Source organism: Leptopilina heterotoma, unplaced genomic scaffold, assembly GCF_015476425.1.
Source record: "Leptopilina heterotoma isolate Lh14 unplaced genomic scaffold, ASM1547642v1 Lhet_135, whole genome shotgun sequence".
Taxonomy (NCBI): domain Eukaryota; kingdom Metazoa; phylum Arthropoda; class Insecta; order Hymenoptera; family Figitidae; genus Leptopilina; species Leptopilina heterotoma.
The window spans coordinates 468,246-486,879 of NW_025110854.1; the positions used below are offsets into that span (position 1 = coordinate 468,246).

The 18,634-nt window shown below is 29.9% G+C and overlaps 2 protein-coding genes across 2 annotated transcripts in view; one reads left to right on the plus strand and one right to left on the minus strand.

The window, feature by feature from the left end:
* LOC122497692 (ribosomal RNA processing protein 36 homolog) overlaps nt 1–18,634 on the minus strand; it is a 33,646-nt gene that overhangs the window by 4,908 nt on the left and 10,104 nt on the right. The gene's annotated exons all lie outside the window — the stretch shown is intronic.
* LOC122497691 lies at nt 14,092–18,263 on the plus strand. The gene is made up of 5 exons (XM_043604953.1): nt 14,092–14,459; nt 15,504–15,759; nt 15,848–16,005; nt 16,150–16,394; nt 18,038–18,263. Exons 2-5 carry the CDS (start codon nt 15,516–15,518, stop codon nt 18,192–18,194), a joined length of 804 nt encoding a protein of 267 aa, XP_043460888.1. The 5' UTR covers nt 14,092–14,459; nt 15,504–15,515; the 3' UTR covers nt 18,195–18,263.

Below are 18,634 nucleotides of genomic sequence, written 5' to 3' on the forward strand. Positions count from 1 at the left end.
GTAAAAATTTAGTCGAGTTTGCTGTCATAGCGAACTTGTTCGCTGACCCTATTTCAACGAACAAGGTTTGCTGTGGCAGCAAAATGTTCGCTGCCACAGCAAACCCTTTCTATGCGTGTAAGATAGAGAAACTTTACCTCTTTCTATCTCAGAGATAAAAAAATATTCAAAGAGATAAGATTTCTATCCCTTTACTTCCAGCAGGGAACATAACATAAAACTGTGGGATTTTTAAATTATCAATAGATTCTTTGAAAGAGAACGAATTTTTTATGTAAGAAGGTTTAGGTGACTTGCTCAAAATATCTGTACACGGAGAGACCCACATTCGTAAAAATTACTAAAAATGGTTGCAATGACCGGAAATAAGGGGACTTTTAGCATAATGTGCTACAGAATTAGATAAATTTACAAAAGAAATAGATAAATTTGCTACATTGAAATAGCAAGTTTTAATATTTTGTGTAAGAGTTGTAAATGTAGCAAAAATTGATTATAGTTTTCTCTAATTTCATTAGACAAAATCTGACAAATGTAAACATTTTCCACTAAAACCTACTATCCACTGTAGTAATTTTTGGTGAGCAAGTGTGGCTAGCGAGTGCAGTCATATGGCGCCTGCATTTCTATTGGTTGCTAACTTCGTCAATCTCCGTAAATGAGCCAATGCCATCCGATCATTGACAGTGACTATGTTTCGCGTATGTAAAATAAATTTGGATATTATCTACAATAATTAAATATAAAGTGAAACGTAGGTCGTTCGTTATCTCAGAAATTGACCATTATAAATTAATAAATTTTGCATTTATTCCTGTCCCAAGAACTATGTCTTATAATAATGTTGTTAAAAGTAAACTGCTTTCTCGTAAGTGCTGTAAATTTTCATCATTCAATATATAAGGAAACAAAGATGTATACTTTCAGTGAAATTCGTTGTCGTGCGTGCAGTTGTGTATTAGTGTATTAATTAACCGCGTCTATACATATAAGTGAAATAAACATGTGTGTGTCTTCAAATATTTATCCAACAAATATATAAGTGTGTGTGTGTCTGTGTATGTAAAAATCCTTCCAGTTTGTCTCCATTAGTCAAGAATTGACGGGAAACCGGCGACAAAAATCCGTATTTTTTCTTTCATTCTTTCTTTCTGCATTTACAAACGACTGTAGTAATTTTACGTACACAATGCTTCTGAGTTTACTACAGTTATTTGGAACTATTGGACGAAATAGTAAGAAACTTTGCTAATTTGGTGAACATTTGTCGGGATTAGTGACTTAGTGTAGAAAATAGTAAAAAATACAAAAAGTCCCCTTATTTCCGGTGGTTGCAATGTGAAAATAGTAAATTCTAGTGTGATTTTATACAAAAATTAGTAATCTCGGTCTCTCCGTGTAAATTACAACTTTTTAACGTTTCGAATTTTTCGTATCTAATTTTATTATTCTTTAAGCTTCTTAAAAAAATTAAAAACTAAATTATTCATTTTTCACTATATAATTTAATAGTACCTAATACCTTTTTTGACTTTATAAAAGTTTCATCAAGTATAGAAAAAATCAATTAAGAATGAAAACTTAATTCTTTTGGTTATATAAATTGTTTGATTAAAAATCCAAAATAATATTTATTTAACGTGATTATTTATTATATTATGTTTACAAACTTTATGTCAAATTTAAAAATATTAATTGTATTTTCAATAATACAGTGTTTTAAGTCGGTTGTTCAATAATAAAAAAATAATTTATAAAGATTTTAGATCTATCTAGAAAAAAAATTATAATTTTCTTTATTGGAATTAAATTGCTCATAATTTATTATTGTACAAAATTATGGCTATGTGGATTCTAAAATTTAAAAAATTTATATGACTAAAAACAATCAATTTTTTTTTTCATTTTGATAGTTGTTATTAGTAAATTACTAAAAAATGTTTACGTTTCATTTTTAAAAATTAGATGGCTGATAAAAAGTTATTGATAGTTTTTTAAAAAATAATAAGGAGAAAGAAGGTGTCAATTTAACTTCTCAAAATTATGAGCCTGTTATTAAATAACAAATTCTTATGAAAGATCTCATTTAAGTATTATTAACAATTACATTTCATTATGTAAATAAAACTTTCTAATGTAAAATATCGACAAAAAAGCTATTATATTTTCATGTTTTATGTTTATAAATCAAAATTTTAAAAAGAATTTGTGAATTTCTATTTATAGTATTTTTTTCTTTCAATTTTTTGGACAACAACATATATTCACTTAATTTTCTTACTTAAAAAACTAATTTTACTTCATTTTTAATATTCTACTTTTTGCTACTTTTTTCAATTTAGAGGACACTTTTTTCTTCCAAAATGCTACTTTTTCACACTTTTTTTTGACCTGCTACTAGACTTCGAAGCCTGACTTTCATTCCTTTAACGCAATTGCAATTGGTTGCAATATAGACTGCAGTCTATTTCCTTCCTATACATTGAATTAACTACGTGACGATTTCATGATAAATAAAGAGAAATTAAAACTTTAAAAAGGAGATCAACTAAGAGATAAAAAGAGATCAATACAATCCCAAAATTTAAAAGGTAGTTCAAAAAAATATCTTCCAAGCTAGCGTGGCTAAGTGACATGTGTATTCGACTTGCGTCCCTAAGGTTCAGGGTTCGAGCCCTCCTGCGTACGAGATTTTTCAAATTTGGTTTTAAGTGATATATGTACAATGTTGGTTAATAATTTGAAATGATTTCATATTATTTAATATTAAATATAGATTTAAACAATAAATAATAATTTCATAACAAATAAATAAATAACTTGAATAGTTAAAAATAGGTTATAAATAGAAGTACGAAAACTCAAAAATATTATTTTTAAAATAATGAATTTAATTGAAATTGTAATACTTCATAAAGTCTTTAATATTGTTAATAATATTGGTTAATTAATTCTTTATATAAATGGGTGATTCTACAAACGAAGGACGAAAATCAAGAAAATTTGGACACAACATTTTTTTCTCATTTAAGGTCTGAAAAGTATTTTAACTTCAAGTTAATGGTACTAATAAAGACATCCATAAGTGGCCAGACAAAATATTAAATTTTACAAAAGTTATGGTTATTTATAAACAATTTATCCAGAGAATTAAAATCGTGTCAAGAAAATTCACATTAACATAAAAATTAATGAATGGATTTTTATAAAATTGGTTACTCGGGGGTTTACGGGGTTGCTGATTAAGAATCCAATGTCAGTTTTTTAACATTCAAAATGGCGGATCCAATATGGCGGACGACTTTTGAAAATACTTATCGTATTCGTCTAAAAATCGTTATCCGGGGGTTTTTGAGGTCGCTGATTAAGAATCTAATTAAATGAATTTAAAAAAAATTGTTCGATTTTTATTAAATTTGATTTTGTAAAATATATTTAAACGTTAAATAAGTTATTAACCTAGAGGAAAAGTTAGAACTAACAATTTACAAGTTACCACCATTTTCGCAACTTTTGAATCAGATAGTTCAAGATTATTTAAAATACGGAATACTTGATGCATACGGAATTTTCCGAGGACTGAAAAGAAATCGAGTACCCGAAAAAATCGAATACTAAATACTTTGAGTACACCTCTAGTTTTTAACGTTGAGTTTAATTTTGAATTTACTTTTTAATAATTTATTAATTTATTTTTATTTAATTTATTTAAGTAATTAATAATTAATAATAATAATAATAAATTGTAATTAATTAATTAATTATGATTATTAAAAATTATTTAAAATTTATTTATTTTTATACATCTATGAATTATAAATATAGTAGTAGAACTAAAAAACATAATTAAATTGTTTAAACAAATTGTAAAAACAATGGTTAATTTAAAAAAAAAGTTGACCTCGGATTGGTAATAAGCGAAACAGAAAATCACCGAGTAACAATTTTCAGACGAATATGTTAAGTTTCTCCAAAATCAACGGCCATATTGGATCCGCCATTTTGAATTGAAAAATTTTAAAAACTGACATTAGGTTCTTAATCAGCAACCCCGAAAACCCCCAAGTAACGATTTTTACGAGGATCAATGAAAGTCATCGGTTTAATTAATTTTGGTTGTAATTTAATTAATAATTGTTTATAACAAATTACGGATGGTCTATTTGTTTCTATAAGCACAATTTCACAAATCATAGAATTGTAAAAGTAAGTTCAAGTGTCTAATAATAAAGAACTACTTTGATAGTGGGCTAAACTTTATTCATATAAAAAAATACTTATTCCATTTGTTTGTTTATGTCAATATAATTATTTATGCGAAATGAAAATTGAAAATTCAGTTATAGCAATTTCTTGCAAATTTAATTAGGATTATTTTAAGACCAGAAAATCGAACAATAGTTGAAAATTGTTAGTTTTACGCTATTTTTAGTGATATAGTATACATCCTATCTCAAAAGTGCCAGACGAATGAGAATTTGGCATTTTTTGTTTAAAAAAATAGAAAAATAACATTAAATGAAAAAATCCTTCAGTACTATCTTATAGAGAATAATAATCTACAAAACATAAGTCTATAGAATAACCAAAAAATAAAATATTTTTTTAAAAAATGTATGCCAGACGAATGAGAATTTGTCTGGTCACAACACAATCTCCGTCACAAATTGAGAAATCTTGGTTAATAGATTAGAAGATTCAATAAAACCCGATTGGTATCACATTTAGTTCAGTTTGATTAACAACTACAACGAACAGTCACTTCATCAGAATGTTGATTTTTAATAATTTTTACATTTTTTGCACTGACAGACGAATGATAAAAAATTCAGGGGACAAACTACGCGAAGATATTTTATAAATAAGATATAGAGAAACGTCATAATTATTTTCATATTAGTAATCTACAACTATTCAAAATTACTAATTCAGTATGAAATTTCCGCAAAACATTTGAAAAGTGATATTTATTCTCAATATGAACTGTCATTCTCCCAAAGGGACATGCCAGACGAATGAGAATTTAGCACTATAATGTGTATTTTTGCAAAAAAATATTTTTTTTCATCGGTTTTTTTTCTGTGCCATAATAGAAACCATTAAGATTTAAAGTAAAATTATTCTTTCCAAAATTAATGTACAAAACATGCTTCAGACATCAAAATTCCCTCTTTTGTAGAATCACCCATATATTAAAAAGGATAAAAATTTGCAGAAAAGAGAAACCCAGGTGCGATTTTTTGGTCGGCCCATAGTTGGGCCAACTTTTACAAAGTCGGTCCAACTTCTGTATGGTTGGGCCAACCATACAGATGATAACGGCGACCGTCTAATGGCGACGATGGTTGACCCGACAACTCATAAGGAAGTTGGCCCAACTTACAATGCATATGTTGTGCCAACTATACATTTCAATGGTTGGTCCAAAGACTGACGCCAAAGTTTGCACAACTTTAGATGCGTAAGTTGGGCCAACCACAATTTTCAAAGTTTGGCCAACTTCAACAGCCAAAGGTAAAAAATTATTGGGTCAAAATAAGTGAAACCGGCCACTTGAAAAATTTTTATCTCCAATTTTCAAGTTATCTATGATTTTTAGTAGATATATGAGTACACTTTTTCCCCCTAAAATATTTTTCAAAAAAAAATTTTATTTTTGAAGTAATTAGGTATTGAAGTTTTAGGTCATTTTATTTTCATTTTATTATTACTTTGAAACAAATAAAGATAATTAAGTAATTTTTTTTTTAAATTAAAGCTTAAAGTCTATACTTTAAAGATGAAATAAAGCGATTGCTAAAAAATGAAAATTTATAATTGTTATTAACAATTCTTTTAAACAATTGCAAATTGAAGAATGTTCTCAATGTTTTTGAAAGATTAAATTACGATATATTGATGCGCAAAACTATAAGGATTCATTTAAAAAAAAGAAAAATGAGTAACTTCCAATATTATACACGGAGAAAAAAATGCTGTTGAATCAATGACATATGGGTTTGATTCATTGAATAGTGTCATAACGGGCTGCCTAACGTATATGCTGTTGTTTTGAAAGCACCGATTCTAATGATTCGATAGTATCACTTTCTTTGAAACAAAAGCATATTTCTCAAATTGACAGCATACTATGTTAATTCGAAGGTGAATCCTTTTGAATGAATAAACAAAATTTTTTAATTTAACAGTATATGCTTTTGAGTCAATGACTATAACTTTTAAATTTAAAAGCATCATTTTTATGATTCAAAAATTTGTACTCTTAATTTTTTTAGTTGTTGCTATCGATTGAATAACACCATACTGTTAATTCAATTCTTTTATGTGGTTAAATATATACCAACGATAAATTGAAAAAAGGGAATTTTTGTTCACATGTTTTTTATATACTATAATTAATTCTCACACCTTTAACACAACACTTTTTATACACATCTTTTTTTCAATTTTTCACACTAACATATACATCTTTATTATTATTTTCATTTTTTCCAACGGCTAAACACACACACACATACACATTCAAACACACTTATCTTTTTTAGTCAGAAAAATACGGCTATTCCCAAGCGGTCACCCATCCATTTAGTAACCGCGACCAACGACGCTTAACTTCCGTGATAGACGAGAACCGCCGCGCTGCAATGTAATACATCCGCTTCTCAACGTTGGGCACTTACTTTGTGGTTAAATACCGTGCTCGAGATTTTTCGCGTATATAAGGGAATTTATATAGGGAATTTATATTTAACTAGTCATTAATTAATTAAAAGAATTTAAATAATACTTTTTTATATTGGAATCTCAAAAACGACAGGTTTAATAAACATATAAATATATGTGGGTAAGTATTTCAATAAATTTAGTACCTGTCAATGTCTCAAAACATAGTGTTCTTATTTTTATAGCATATGCTATAGGCAGTCCGCAATAGCACCACTCATTGAAACGAAAGCATATGCTTTCGTTTTCAGAGCGCGCTTCTTTAGAGCAAACAATTTTTCATTTGATTTAAATTTACACGCATTTTCTTCAAATTCATCTATTGGATGCTTCAAATGAATAATGTCAAAGAAGCAAAAAAATAATTCTGTTGCTATATATAGATGAACTATAGAAACAATTTGCACAATATCATTAATTCTACAGTACCGTACTTTTAATTTAAACAGTTTCATTTTTTCATTTTAAGCAATATACTTTTCGATTAATAAATGTGTCATTGAATCAATGACGGGGAATTCAATAGCATGGAGATATTTGATTCAACAGCACTTTTTTTTCAGTGTAGAAATTATGTAAATTTTGCTGACAAAATGCAAGCAAAAATTGACTCAAGTTCCTGGAAAAAGATAAAATTGCAAACGAATAAATAAGATCTTCTTTTGTTTTGTTAGAAACTTCACGCTTTCAAGCGGATTTTTAAGATTAAAAATCGATTTTGGCCTGCATTTTGGCAGAAAAATCTACACAATTTCTATAATATTGGAGGTTACTCATTTTTCTTTTTTTTAAATGAATCCTTATAGTTTTGCGCATCAATATATCGTAATTTAATCTTTCAAAAACATTGAGAACATTCTTCAATTTGCAATTGTTTAAAAGAATTGTTAATAACAATTATAAATTTTCATTTTTTAGCAATCGCTTTATTTCATCTTTAAAGTATAGACTTTAAGCTTTAATTTAAAAAAAAAATTACTTAATTATCTTTATTTGTTTCAAAGTAATAATAAAATGAAAATAAAATGACCTAAAACTTCAATACCTGATTACTTCAAAAATAAAATTTTTTTTTGAAAAATATTTTAGGGGGAAAAAGTGTACTCATATATCTACTAAAAATCATAGATAACTTGAAAATTGGAGATAAAAATTTTTCAAGTGGCCGGTTTCACTTATTTTGACCCTATTAAAAAACTAAATTATTTAAACAATTAACACGTTATTATTAGCGGGAACATCAGATATAACCTTTACCTATTATTATTAAACACAATCTCATACATACATTTTCGAAAATATCTATCGCTCGCTGGGATTGAACCCCTAACCTAACGCACCGAAGACTTATACACTGACCACTACGCTACGCTCACATGGGAGTGCATAACGCAAAATGTATATTTAAGCTGCAACAGTCGGGCCAACCGTGGCCCAGAGTTCGGCCAACCAAGAAAGTTTAAGTCAATTAAACTGCGTTTCACAAAGTTTTGCCCACCGTCGGGCCAACCGTGGCCCAAAGTTCGGCCGACCAAGAAAGTTTAAGTCAATGAAACTGCGTTTCTAGAGTTTTGCCAACCGTTGGGCCAACCGTGGCCCAGAGTTCGGACAACCAAGAAAGTTTAAGTCAATTAAACTGTGTTTCACAAAGTTTTGCCCACCGTCGGGCCAACTGTGGCCCAAAGTTCGGCCAACCAAGAAAGTTTAAGTCAATTAAACTGCGTTTCACATAGTTTTGCCAACCGTCGGGCCAACCGTGGCCCAGAGTTCGGCCAACCAAAATAATGTAAGTCAATTAAACTGTGTTTCACATAGTTTTGCCAACCGTTGGGCCAACCGTGGCCCAGAGTTCGGCCAACCGAAACTGAAAGTCTTTTAAACTACGTTTGGATAAGTTGTGCCAACCTTTGTGGCCAAAGTTGGCCCGACGGTTGGTTAAACTCTGCATTTAATGGTTGGCTTGCAAAGTCGGGCCAACTGTGGGCACAAGTACTTGCCAAAGTTGGGCAAACTCTGGCAACCAAAACTTTGCTTGCCAAAGTTAGGCCAACCTTCAAACTCTGGCGGCCAACCTAAATTTGCACCTGGGAATAAAAAGAGATAAAAGTACATAGGTATAAAAAGAGATAGATAGGGGATAATAAGGTATACAAAGATATATAAATTTGGAGATAAAAAAGTATAATATTTCGGGTATGCAAAGTGGCTATTTCAAAGGGATAGAAAAAACTTTATCTCTTTCTATTCCCAAAATTCTATCTCTTTCTATCTTTTTACTTCCAGTAGGGTTGTCTCGTCCTTATTTACTAATGTACCTATTGAACTTGTTATGAAAGGTAATGCCCAGATAGCACGTAATGTTGCAGCAAGCTTGTGGCAAGCTTGCCGCGTAAGATTGCCAATATTGCCGAGCAAGCTTGCGGCAATATTGTGGCAAGCTTCAAATGTCCCACCTACAGGAAGCTTGCCGCGTAAGCTTGCAGCAATATTGCCTTGTAAGCTTGCTGTAATATTGCACGGCAATATTGCCGCAATGTTGCACTGTAAGGTTGTGGTAAGGTTACATGTAAGGTTGTTGTAAGGTTGAGGTGAGGTTGTGGTAAGTTTACAAATTATGGAAAAAATTAACAAAATAATTAATAAATATTAATTTAAAAGATGAATTTTGTTGCTCTTCTTTATTTTTGAAACCTAACATGAAACAGAAAATTTTGAAAACAAATTTGGCGGCACTGGGATTCGAACCCGGGATCGACGCGCATAAACCTAATATCCTAACTAACTGAGCTAAGTGGGGAACTGAGGAAGAGAAACTCAATTTTGCTTTTAAGGAGTTAGTTAGCTTCTTGTTGCACCTTAATAGCAAAATTGAGTTTCTCTTCCTCAGTTCCCCACTTAGCTCAGTTAGTTAGGGTGTTAGGTTTATGCGCGTCTATCCCGGGTTCAAATCCCAGTGCCCCCAAGTTTGTTTTCAGAATTTTCTGTTTCATTTTAGGTATCAAAAATATAGAAGAGCAACAAACTTCATTTTTTAATTAATATTTATTAATTATTTAAATTATTAATTATTTTGTTAATTTTTTTCCATAATTTGTAAACTTACCACAACCTCACCTCAACCTTACAACAACCTTACGTGTAACCTTACCACAACCTTACAGTGCAACATTGCGGCAATATTGCCGTGCAATATTACAGCAAGCTTACACGGAAAGAAAAAGTCCGTCAATCATTAATAGACTAGTATATTACTTTGAGACGGGACACAAAATCATTCAATGGATAACATACTTTGAGTCACAATCAGTGACGAGTTGCTTGCTAAAATTTAGAAAACTGTCATCAATATATAAAACTCGTTCACTAAAATTTAGAAAACTGTCTATTAAATTTTCTATGACTATCAAAAGCATTCAAAAAATTCAACTTCTTTCAGAATTATCCCTAATTTTAGACACTATTTGGTACAGAATGAACACATTTTTTTCGTTGCACAGTTCCGATATTTTATTTACACTCTTAGACGCTTTAGACCAACACATTTTCCAACACATTTTCGCACTTATAATAACTACACGTAGAAACGCACACTTATAACACTTTAAGTTTAGAAGCAAACTGTTCTTATATACCAAATAACAAAATTTTTCACAACTTGTGAGAAATGATTTTGCACTAATAACTACTTTTTAATTAGCGAGAAACATAAAAGAAAATATATTTTCATCGAGGTCAATTTCTAGACGCAATTCAACTGCAAATTATTAGTTAAGTTAAATATTCACATTACACATAATAGTATATAGGGATATGTATAGCAGACAGCAAAAACACATGGACTATAGAGAAACCGGAAGAAATGCGCATCGGTACACTGCGCAACAATGCGCTGGTGAAGAGCGCCGATTTAGAATACGAGTCAACTAACGTTTCACAAACTTTCACTAATGATTCGTAAACATTCAAACAGCCATTGATAACAATTCAGCATTAAATCTAAAACAATTGGTCACATACTGGCATTCTAATCAATCCATGACTCGTTTTCAATCGTTAAGTAAAGTTAAGTAACCATCAACGGAAAAAGTGTCCCGTCTCAAAGTAATATACTAATCCATTAATGGTTGACGGACTTTTTCTTTCCGTGTACAAGGCAATATTGCTGCAAGCTTACGCGGCAAGCTTCCTGTAGGTGGGGCATTTGAAGCTTGCCACAAGCTTGCTGCAACATTACGTGCTATCTGGGTGAAGGCAAATGGCCATATATTGAAAAATGTACTAAGATTCCTAAAGATGAATTTAAAAATTGTATTGTATTCATTATGAACAATATGTTCTTTCAATTTACTAATAAATATTATAGACAAAAATTTGGAACGCCAATGGTCGCTTCAATTTCTCCAATTCTTGTTGACATAGTTATGCAAGACTTGGATATAAAAGATTCGTAGATGACACTTTTTTATGTGTTCCAAAAAATAAAGTATCTACAGTTGTTAATGCCTTCAATTTCTTTCATAACAGATTACAGTTCACTCTTGAATTGAAATGCAATAACGAAATAAATTTTTTAAATTTAAAGATTATTATAAGATCTGAAAACATCAGTATATTATTACTGATTGGTACAGAAAAGATACTTATTCAGGAAGACTATCAAACTATCACTCGAATCATTCAACACAACACAAAATTGCAATTATCAAAAATCTTGATACTGTTTTGAAACTTTCTGATAGAAAATTTCATAATAAAAACATAATTTTAGTGAAGTGGATTGGCACTTTTATGCCCTTAAATTCCAAACCAATTCCGTTTTTGTTCGCAATCTTAATGAATTCCTTTTCTATTGTTAACTTGTTCATTTCTATCCAATTCAATTCTCTGTAACCGCGTGACCAGAATCTGAATTCATTTCAATGCCGTTTAAGGGAATCATTAGTTGCGGAGTTAATGCCTTTTAATTAACTTGAATTCTTTAAAGGGGATTCAAATTCTGGTCACGCGGTTACAGACAATTGAATTGGATAGAAATGAACAAGTTAACAATAGAAAAGGAATTCATTAAGATTGCGGACAAAAACGGAATTGGTTAGGAATTTAAGGGCATAAGGGATCATTCACATATTACGTCACGCAAATTTGGAAAAATTTTAACCCCCCCATCCCCCTACGTCACATTTTGTTGCATTGAAATTGGTAATTTTTACACAGGACGTCACAAAACTGTAGACCCTCCTCCCCCTAAGCCTGTGACGTAATATGTGAATGATCCCTAAAAGTGCCAATCCACTTTAATTCACCCCTTATTACTGGGTAATAATTATCCTGATCAATTTGTTAACAAACATGTGAAAAAAAGAATTAATTAAATTAATAGTAGAAAATTTTCAAATAACATCAACAACAATAGCAATAATAATACATTAGTTAAGAAAATAGTTTTCCCTTCTTACGGACCAATATCAGAAAATATCAAAAGATTAGGGCAGGATGGGGCAAGGATAGTTAGTGGCTGTATTGCTTAAACGGCTTGTTCAAATTAGCGTGTCATTCATGATATTTTCGCGTCTTAAAACCAAAAGATGGTAGTAAAAATTGGAAGTCAATCTGCTACCATTTGCGAAGTTAGCAGTTTATTTTTAAAAAACACCTGTTTTTGAAAAATGTCAACAGAATCTTTGTCACGTTTTATCATATTGTTTTCTTTATTAGTGCTTCCAAATATTTATTTACGTAAGTGTTTTCCGGAGTAGAATTTCCTGCTGAACACGAATATCGTATTTATTTTCAATTAAATTCACGTCGTTTCACAAAAAAATAGGAAAAATTGAAATATGAGCTCCTTTTCCCGCCACGGGGCAAGGATAGTTAGAGCTAATATGGCACGGTACAATCCTGCACGGAAAAAACTCTATGTTTGTGGTATCCATAAATATGGTTGCCACAACCACAATAAATTGTAAAATACGGGACAACTACATTTGTGGTTGTCACAACAACATTGAACTTTATACACCAATGTAGTTGTCGGAATCAAGTCGTGTTGTTGGGACAACCACACAGTCTTGCTGTCAAAATCGTTTCGTGTGGTTGACTCAACCACAGAATGTAGTTGTCAGTATCGTTCTGAGTGGTTGAGGAAACTGAATAGTTTTGTTCTCACAATCGCATTTTGTTGTTGTAGCAACTGAATAGTGTTGTTTATCAAACTTAGGTGAAATTCCCGAGCGATTTCGAAGTTCATTCGTAGGAGGCGTACAACAATCAACAGGATAGAAGCATCAAAACCTTTACCTATATGGTTTTAGCCCTTGCATTTGTGCCTCCCGCCAACGTAATGTCATCTTTTCAAGAACTAATTCTTGCCGCACCTGTGGAACTTCGTCCAGTGCTAGATTATTTTGGTGAAATGTATATTGTAGGTAAACCTGCACGAGGTCGAAGACGAGGTATTTTGCCTCGATATCCTACAGATACGTGGAACCAACATGAGGCTGCTTTGCGAGGTGGTCACAAAACAAACAATGTTAGTGAAGGGTAGCACAATAGGTTAGCTTTGCTCATTGGAAAACATCAGCCAAATTTGTACTCATTGTTAAAAGAGTTTCAGAAAGAGCAGGCCGATACGGAGGTTGCTAAGCTTAAAAAAGTCCGTAAAAGCAGCCCCAAAGAAAAAGTGGGTGTCAATCCAGAAACGTCTCCAAGGAATTGTTGCTCAGTACGAAGAGTATCGAAGAAATAATCAAGATTCAAAAGTCTTCGGGAGAAAAGGCTTTCGGGATATTCGATTCGGGAAATTAACCAGATACCGCCTAAGAAGGAACCTTTTAAAGCAAGAAACATCGTTTTTTTGAAAATCCTAGAGTGTCTCTTAACTAGGGAATCAATCTCTCTTATTCGTTTTAAGAGGACCGTCTCCGTAAAATGTCAGGGCGATTGCTGGGCTCTCTTGTCCAATAAGAAATACAGGAATTAACAAATCTCTGCGAAGATGATTCTTAACCCAGGAAGTTCCTTGAGATAAAGAAATCTTCACAGCGTCGCTTCAGGTTCAGGATATTGTGACTCCATTCCACGATTGACGAGCTTTGACCTTCAACAGTCACACCTTCCGACACTCATGTAAAGTTGGCACTTCTTTTTCGAAAAATCAAACTTTTTACAAGATTTCTGGGCACTTTAGCAAAAGTTCTAGAGACAAAAAAATTTTAGCAATAACAACTTTCTGGAATCATCCTTTACCCTCTCAGAATTGCAAATAGTAATTAACTCTTGCAAATTTAAATTTTCTCCCGGACTAGACAAAATTGATTTGAATATCATAAGACTGTTGAAGGAAAGAAAATTCTTTTATTCATATTTAATAGAATTTACTCAACTGGTACACTGAGAGAAGAAAAGCAAAGATTCTGAAATGGAAAAGTTCAGCATCTGTACTCCAATTGAACGCAGCAGTAGTGCCTCTGTGTGATAGGTGTCTAGAGATGCGAAGAGGTAATATAACCCGGAGAACGGTAACGAGAATGAGAATATAACCGACCAAAATTCTCCAAGAGAATTTATGAGAATTTTTGTGTTTGTGTACGATACATAGTTTCTATAGTTTATCTCGTTTATGTGATTGGATAATTCGTTGGTTTCCCTCATTTTCGTCTGCTATTTTCATGTGAATAGAAATAATAGAATTTACATGTGAACTGCGCTTTTATTAATGGAATGGTTAAAAAAATAAGGTAATTATTTTAAAGTACCCTGCCGGAAGAATGGACTGAAATTGTACTGGGGAATTAGTACTGAGAGATCAGTGCTATTTCAGTGAAAATTTGCCGCCATTCAGCACTGAAATTGTACTGGGAAAAATTACCTGCAAAAGGGTCGCTATCGGTGATGTTTATGGCCTGACCGTCATTAAGTTGAAGGACGAATATTTTTTTGTTAATGTTAAAAATAATTTTTATTTATATTTCAACATTATATTTGTTTTTCATGAACTCAGATTCTTTACAAGTAATTATTATGTATGCTAAATATTCATGTTAATCTAAATTCAAAAATAATATCCGTTTTTACGTAACAATTAGAGTTTGCGAGATAGTTTATAACTTTTTTAATTAAACATTTTTTATAATGAATTTTAGATATTTGTAATCATGAAACATCACAGATTAAAATTTTTTTGTTTTGAAAATTGAATTATTTAAATTGTAAACTTTTTAAGCCATTAAATTATAATCCCATACAACAATAGGCTTTCGGGTCTATTGTTAAAGCAGGGGTTGCAATATAATTTTAAAATTTAACGGGAATTTCTTTGAAAATTTTGGTAACCTTTTTTTACTTTCACTTCCAAACTGTTAACAATGGTTTGTTGACATAACCTACATTTGAAACTATTGTTAAAGGACTTTAAAAATGTCTACCGAAACATTAAAAAAAACAAACTGAAATTGTACTGGAGGCCAGTACAATTTCAGTACTTTTTCAGTCCATTCTTCCGGCAGGGTAATTTATGTTATTATTTATTTTATTATTTTAATTTAGATAAATAATTACTTTTAAAAGATAATAAACTGTTTGATTGAAATAGAACTTAAGTTACGATTACAATATTTTTGTAACAAAAATAAATACAAAAATGTGACCCAGACATAACCTCAAAAGTCTAAATTTATCAATCATCTTAAAACCATTATTTATTTCATTCACATTACTTTCAGTATTTTATAACAATTTAACTTTTATTTTATTCATTATTATTGAAATTATTGTTTTTTCAGTCGAACGGAAACATGACTAAACCGAAGAACAATGTTTGGGATTATTTTAGACCAAAAAAAAATATAAATGGAAACCTTGAAGGTTATGCCTGCATATTTTGTGATATTTTATATCAGAAAAATGCTACAAGACAAAAAAAACATTTAAATAAATGTTCGAAATGTCAGGAAGACATTAAAAAAATATTCAACGTTGGATTAGAAACTAACAAATCTAAAAGTGATATGTCTTACTTCTTCAGTGTTGAATCATCAGGTAATTAAAAATATTGTTAACACCTAATTTTAAAAATTAATATTGAAATTGAATGAATTATTTATTCTCATATCTATTTTCAATACAGATAATGCCCTTACCACGGAAAATGAGGACGATCAAATTTTGCAAGTTTCTGGCGATAATATTATATCTACAAAGAGTAAAGACAAAATGATTGGTTCAAATCAACCTAAGCTGTTCACTGTGAAAAACTATCACGATTCAATTACATCAAATGAACAGGTACAGACTATAAATAAATGTAAATATTCTATATTAAGAAAACGTCATTACAATTAATTTAAGTTTACAAAATTTATTCTCTGTCATACTCTTTAGGTTTGACATATTGATATAATAATTAATTAAATAATTTGTTTTTCATAGAATGAGCTTGATGAACATTTTGCAAGAGCTATTTATAGTTCTGGGACGCCTTTGAGTTTATTTGAAAATAAATACTGGGGAGATTTTTTAAAAAAATTGCGACCAGCTTGGAAAAAACCTTCGAGACACAAATTGAGTGAACCTCTATTAAAAACGGAGTTTAGAATTGTTCAACAAGATATTTTTACAAAAGTAGCAGAAGCAAGTGTAGTTGGAATACAATGCAATGGGTGGTCTAATAGAAGGTCAGTTTCATTTTTCTTAGATATTTTAATTAAAATATTTCTTGGGTCAGTCCATTATATTTCACCTGAAGCCGTTGCGGCCTATTTTTTAAAAAATCTCATAATTTGTAAAAATGATGTTGAATATCCATAGAATTCATTTTTGAGAATTATTTTATAAAATTTTTTTAATTTAACTTAGAATTTTAATTTTTAAATTGAGTTGGACTGAAAAAAGGTTAGATTGACAGTTATGTAAATTTAATAAAAAAGCATGGAAATAATTTAGATAATAGAAATTTCTTGAATGATATTTGTTAAAAATGAGCTAATTTACTTGTATAAATAGATTATTATGTAAACATACTCAAAATAATAGATAAAAATTGATTTTAAAATTTACCTATGAAATGTCAAAAGTCACTACATTTTAATTACATTTTTCTAAAAAGTTTATAAATATAAAAAAATTTATTTCTATTTAATGTAAAGTATTTTCAATGTACTTTCATAATATATGCTAACTTTTTAATGTTATAATATAGAAATATGAAAAATTTTACCTTTAATATAGAGTGTTTCATGATTTTTAGTGATTTTAATCACTTATTTCTTCTCAGGTGCAAGACTAAAAAATCCAATTTTTGTCTTAATATTTAAGATTGACCTTCTTTTCCATTCTATTAAATTTTGGTGATGGAGAACGAGCTACTTTGTAGTTTTATTCATGTTTAAAAAATCTGCTTCCAAAAGCGAGTTTGTTGGTTAAAATGCAGGTAATTTTATAACACTGAAGTTGGCTATCTCAATAGTCATGCAAAAATCTACTTGCATTTTAACCAACAAATTCGTTTTTTCAGTAGATTTTTTAAACTAAATTTAAACTGAAAAGTAGCTCGTTCTCCATCACCAAAATTTAATAGAATGGAAAAGAAGTTCAAACTTAAATATTAAGACAAAAATTGGATTTTTTAGTCTTGCACCTGAGAAGAAATAAGTAATTAAAATCACGGAAAATCATGAAACACTCAATATTAAAGGTAAAATTTTTCCTATTTCTATATTATAAAATTAAAATGTTAGCACATATTATGAAAGTAAATTGAAAATACTTTACATTAAATAGTAATACATTTTTTAACATTTATAAACTTTTTAGAAAAATGTAATTAAAATGTAGTGACTTTTGACATTTCATAGGTAAATTTTAAAATCAATTTTTATCTATTATTTTGAGTATGTTTACATAATAATCTATTTATACAAGTAAATTAGCTCATTTTTAACAAATATCATTCAAGAAATTTCTATTATCTAAATTATTTCCATGCTTTTTTATTAAATTTACATAACTGTCAATCTAACCTTTTTTCAGTCCAACTCAATTTAAAAATTAAAATTCTAAGTTGAATTAAAAAAATTTTATAAAATAATTCTCAAAAATGAATTCTATGGATATTCAACATCATTTTTACAAATTATGAGATTTTTTAAAAAATAGGCCGCAACGGCTTCAGGTTAAATATAATGGACTGACCCTCTTACTGTTTAAAATTTAAATTCGTAATTAAATATTGTTATTTGCGTTTAATACATCGTTAAAGTTAAACACAAGTTTGTATAAAAAGACTATTTGAATATATTAAAAACTTTATTATTTTTAGGAATGAATCTATAATTAACGTCATTGTTACTACTCTGGAGCCTGTTTTTATGAGACCTACGACACAAAAGATGATTCTCATACAGGAGAATATATGGCAGATCTTATTCTGCAAGTGGCAGATAAAATCGGCAATGAAAAAGTGTTATCGGTCTTAACAGATAATGCAGCCGCTATGATAAAAGCAAGAAAACTAATTAAGGGGTTACACCACCCTGAACGCCTAAAAATTGGAAGGTATTTCAAAAATAAATTTTGACAAAACTACTAAAAATACAACTATTTACTAATTACAGTATAAAAATACATATATTCAACTGTAAAAAAAATTTTGAAAAATGAAAAAATATTTAAAAATGGCGAAGATATGGCGTTTTTTCGAAACTACATTTTTCGGAACGGTGTACATGATTTCTCAAAAACTACTTAATTGATTCTCTTTAAATTTTGTACACAACTGCTCAATAACATTCTCTATGACATGACGTAGGATTTTTTTGATATGATTTTTTAAAAAAAAAGTTATATATTTTTAAAGAAAATTTTTTGTACCAAAAATTTTAGACTTTTTTTTTAAGTGCTCCCATTTGTTTAAAAA

Bases quoted from the DNA above. Each gene is read 5' to 3' on its own strand.
- LOC122497691 (XM_043604953.1), top strand. From the start codon at position 15,516: ATGACTAAACCGAAGAACAATGTTTGGGATTATTTTAGACCAAAAAAA. The intron at 16,006-16,149 runs GTACAGACTATA...TGTTTTTCATAG, and splicing joins CAATTACATCAAATGAACAG to AATGAGCTTGATGAACATTT. The intron at 16,395-18,037 runs GTCAGTTTCATT...TATTATTTTTAG, and splicing joins AATGGGTGGTCTAATAGAAG to GAATGAATCTATAATTAACG.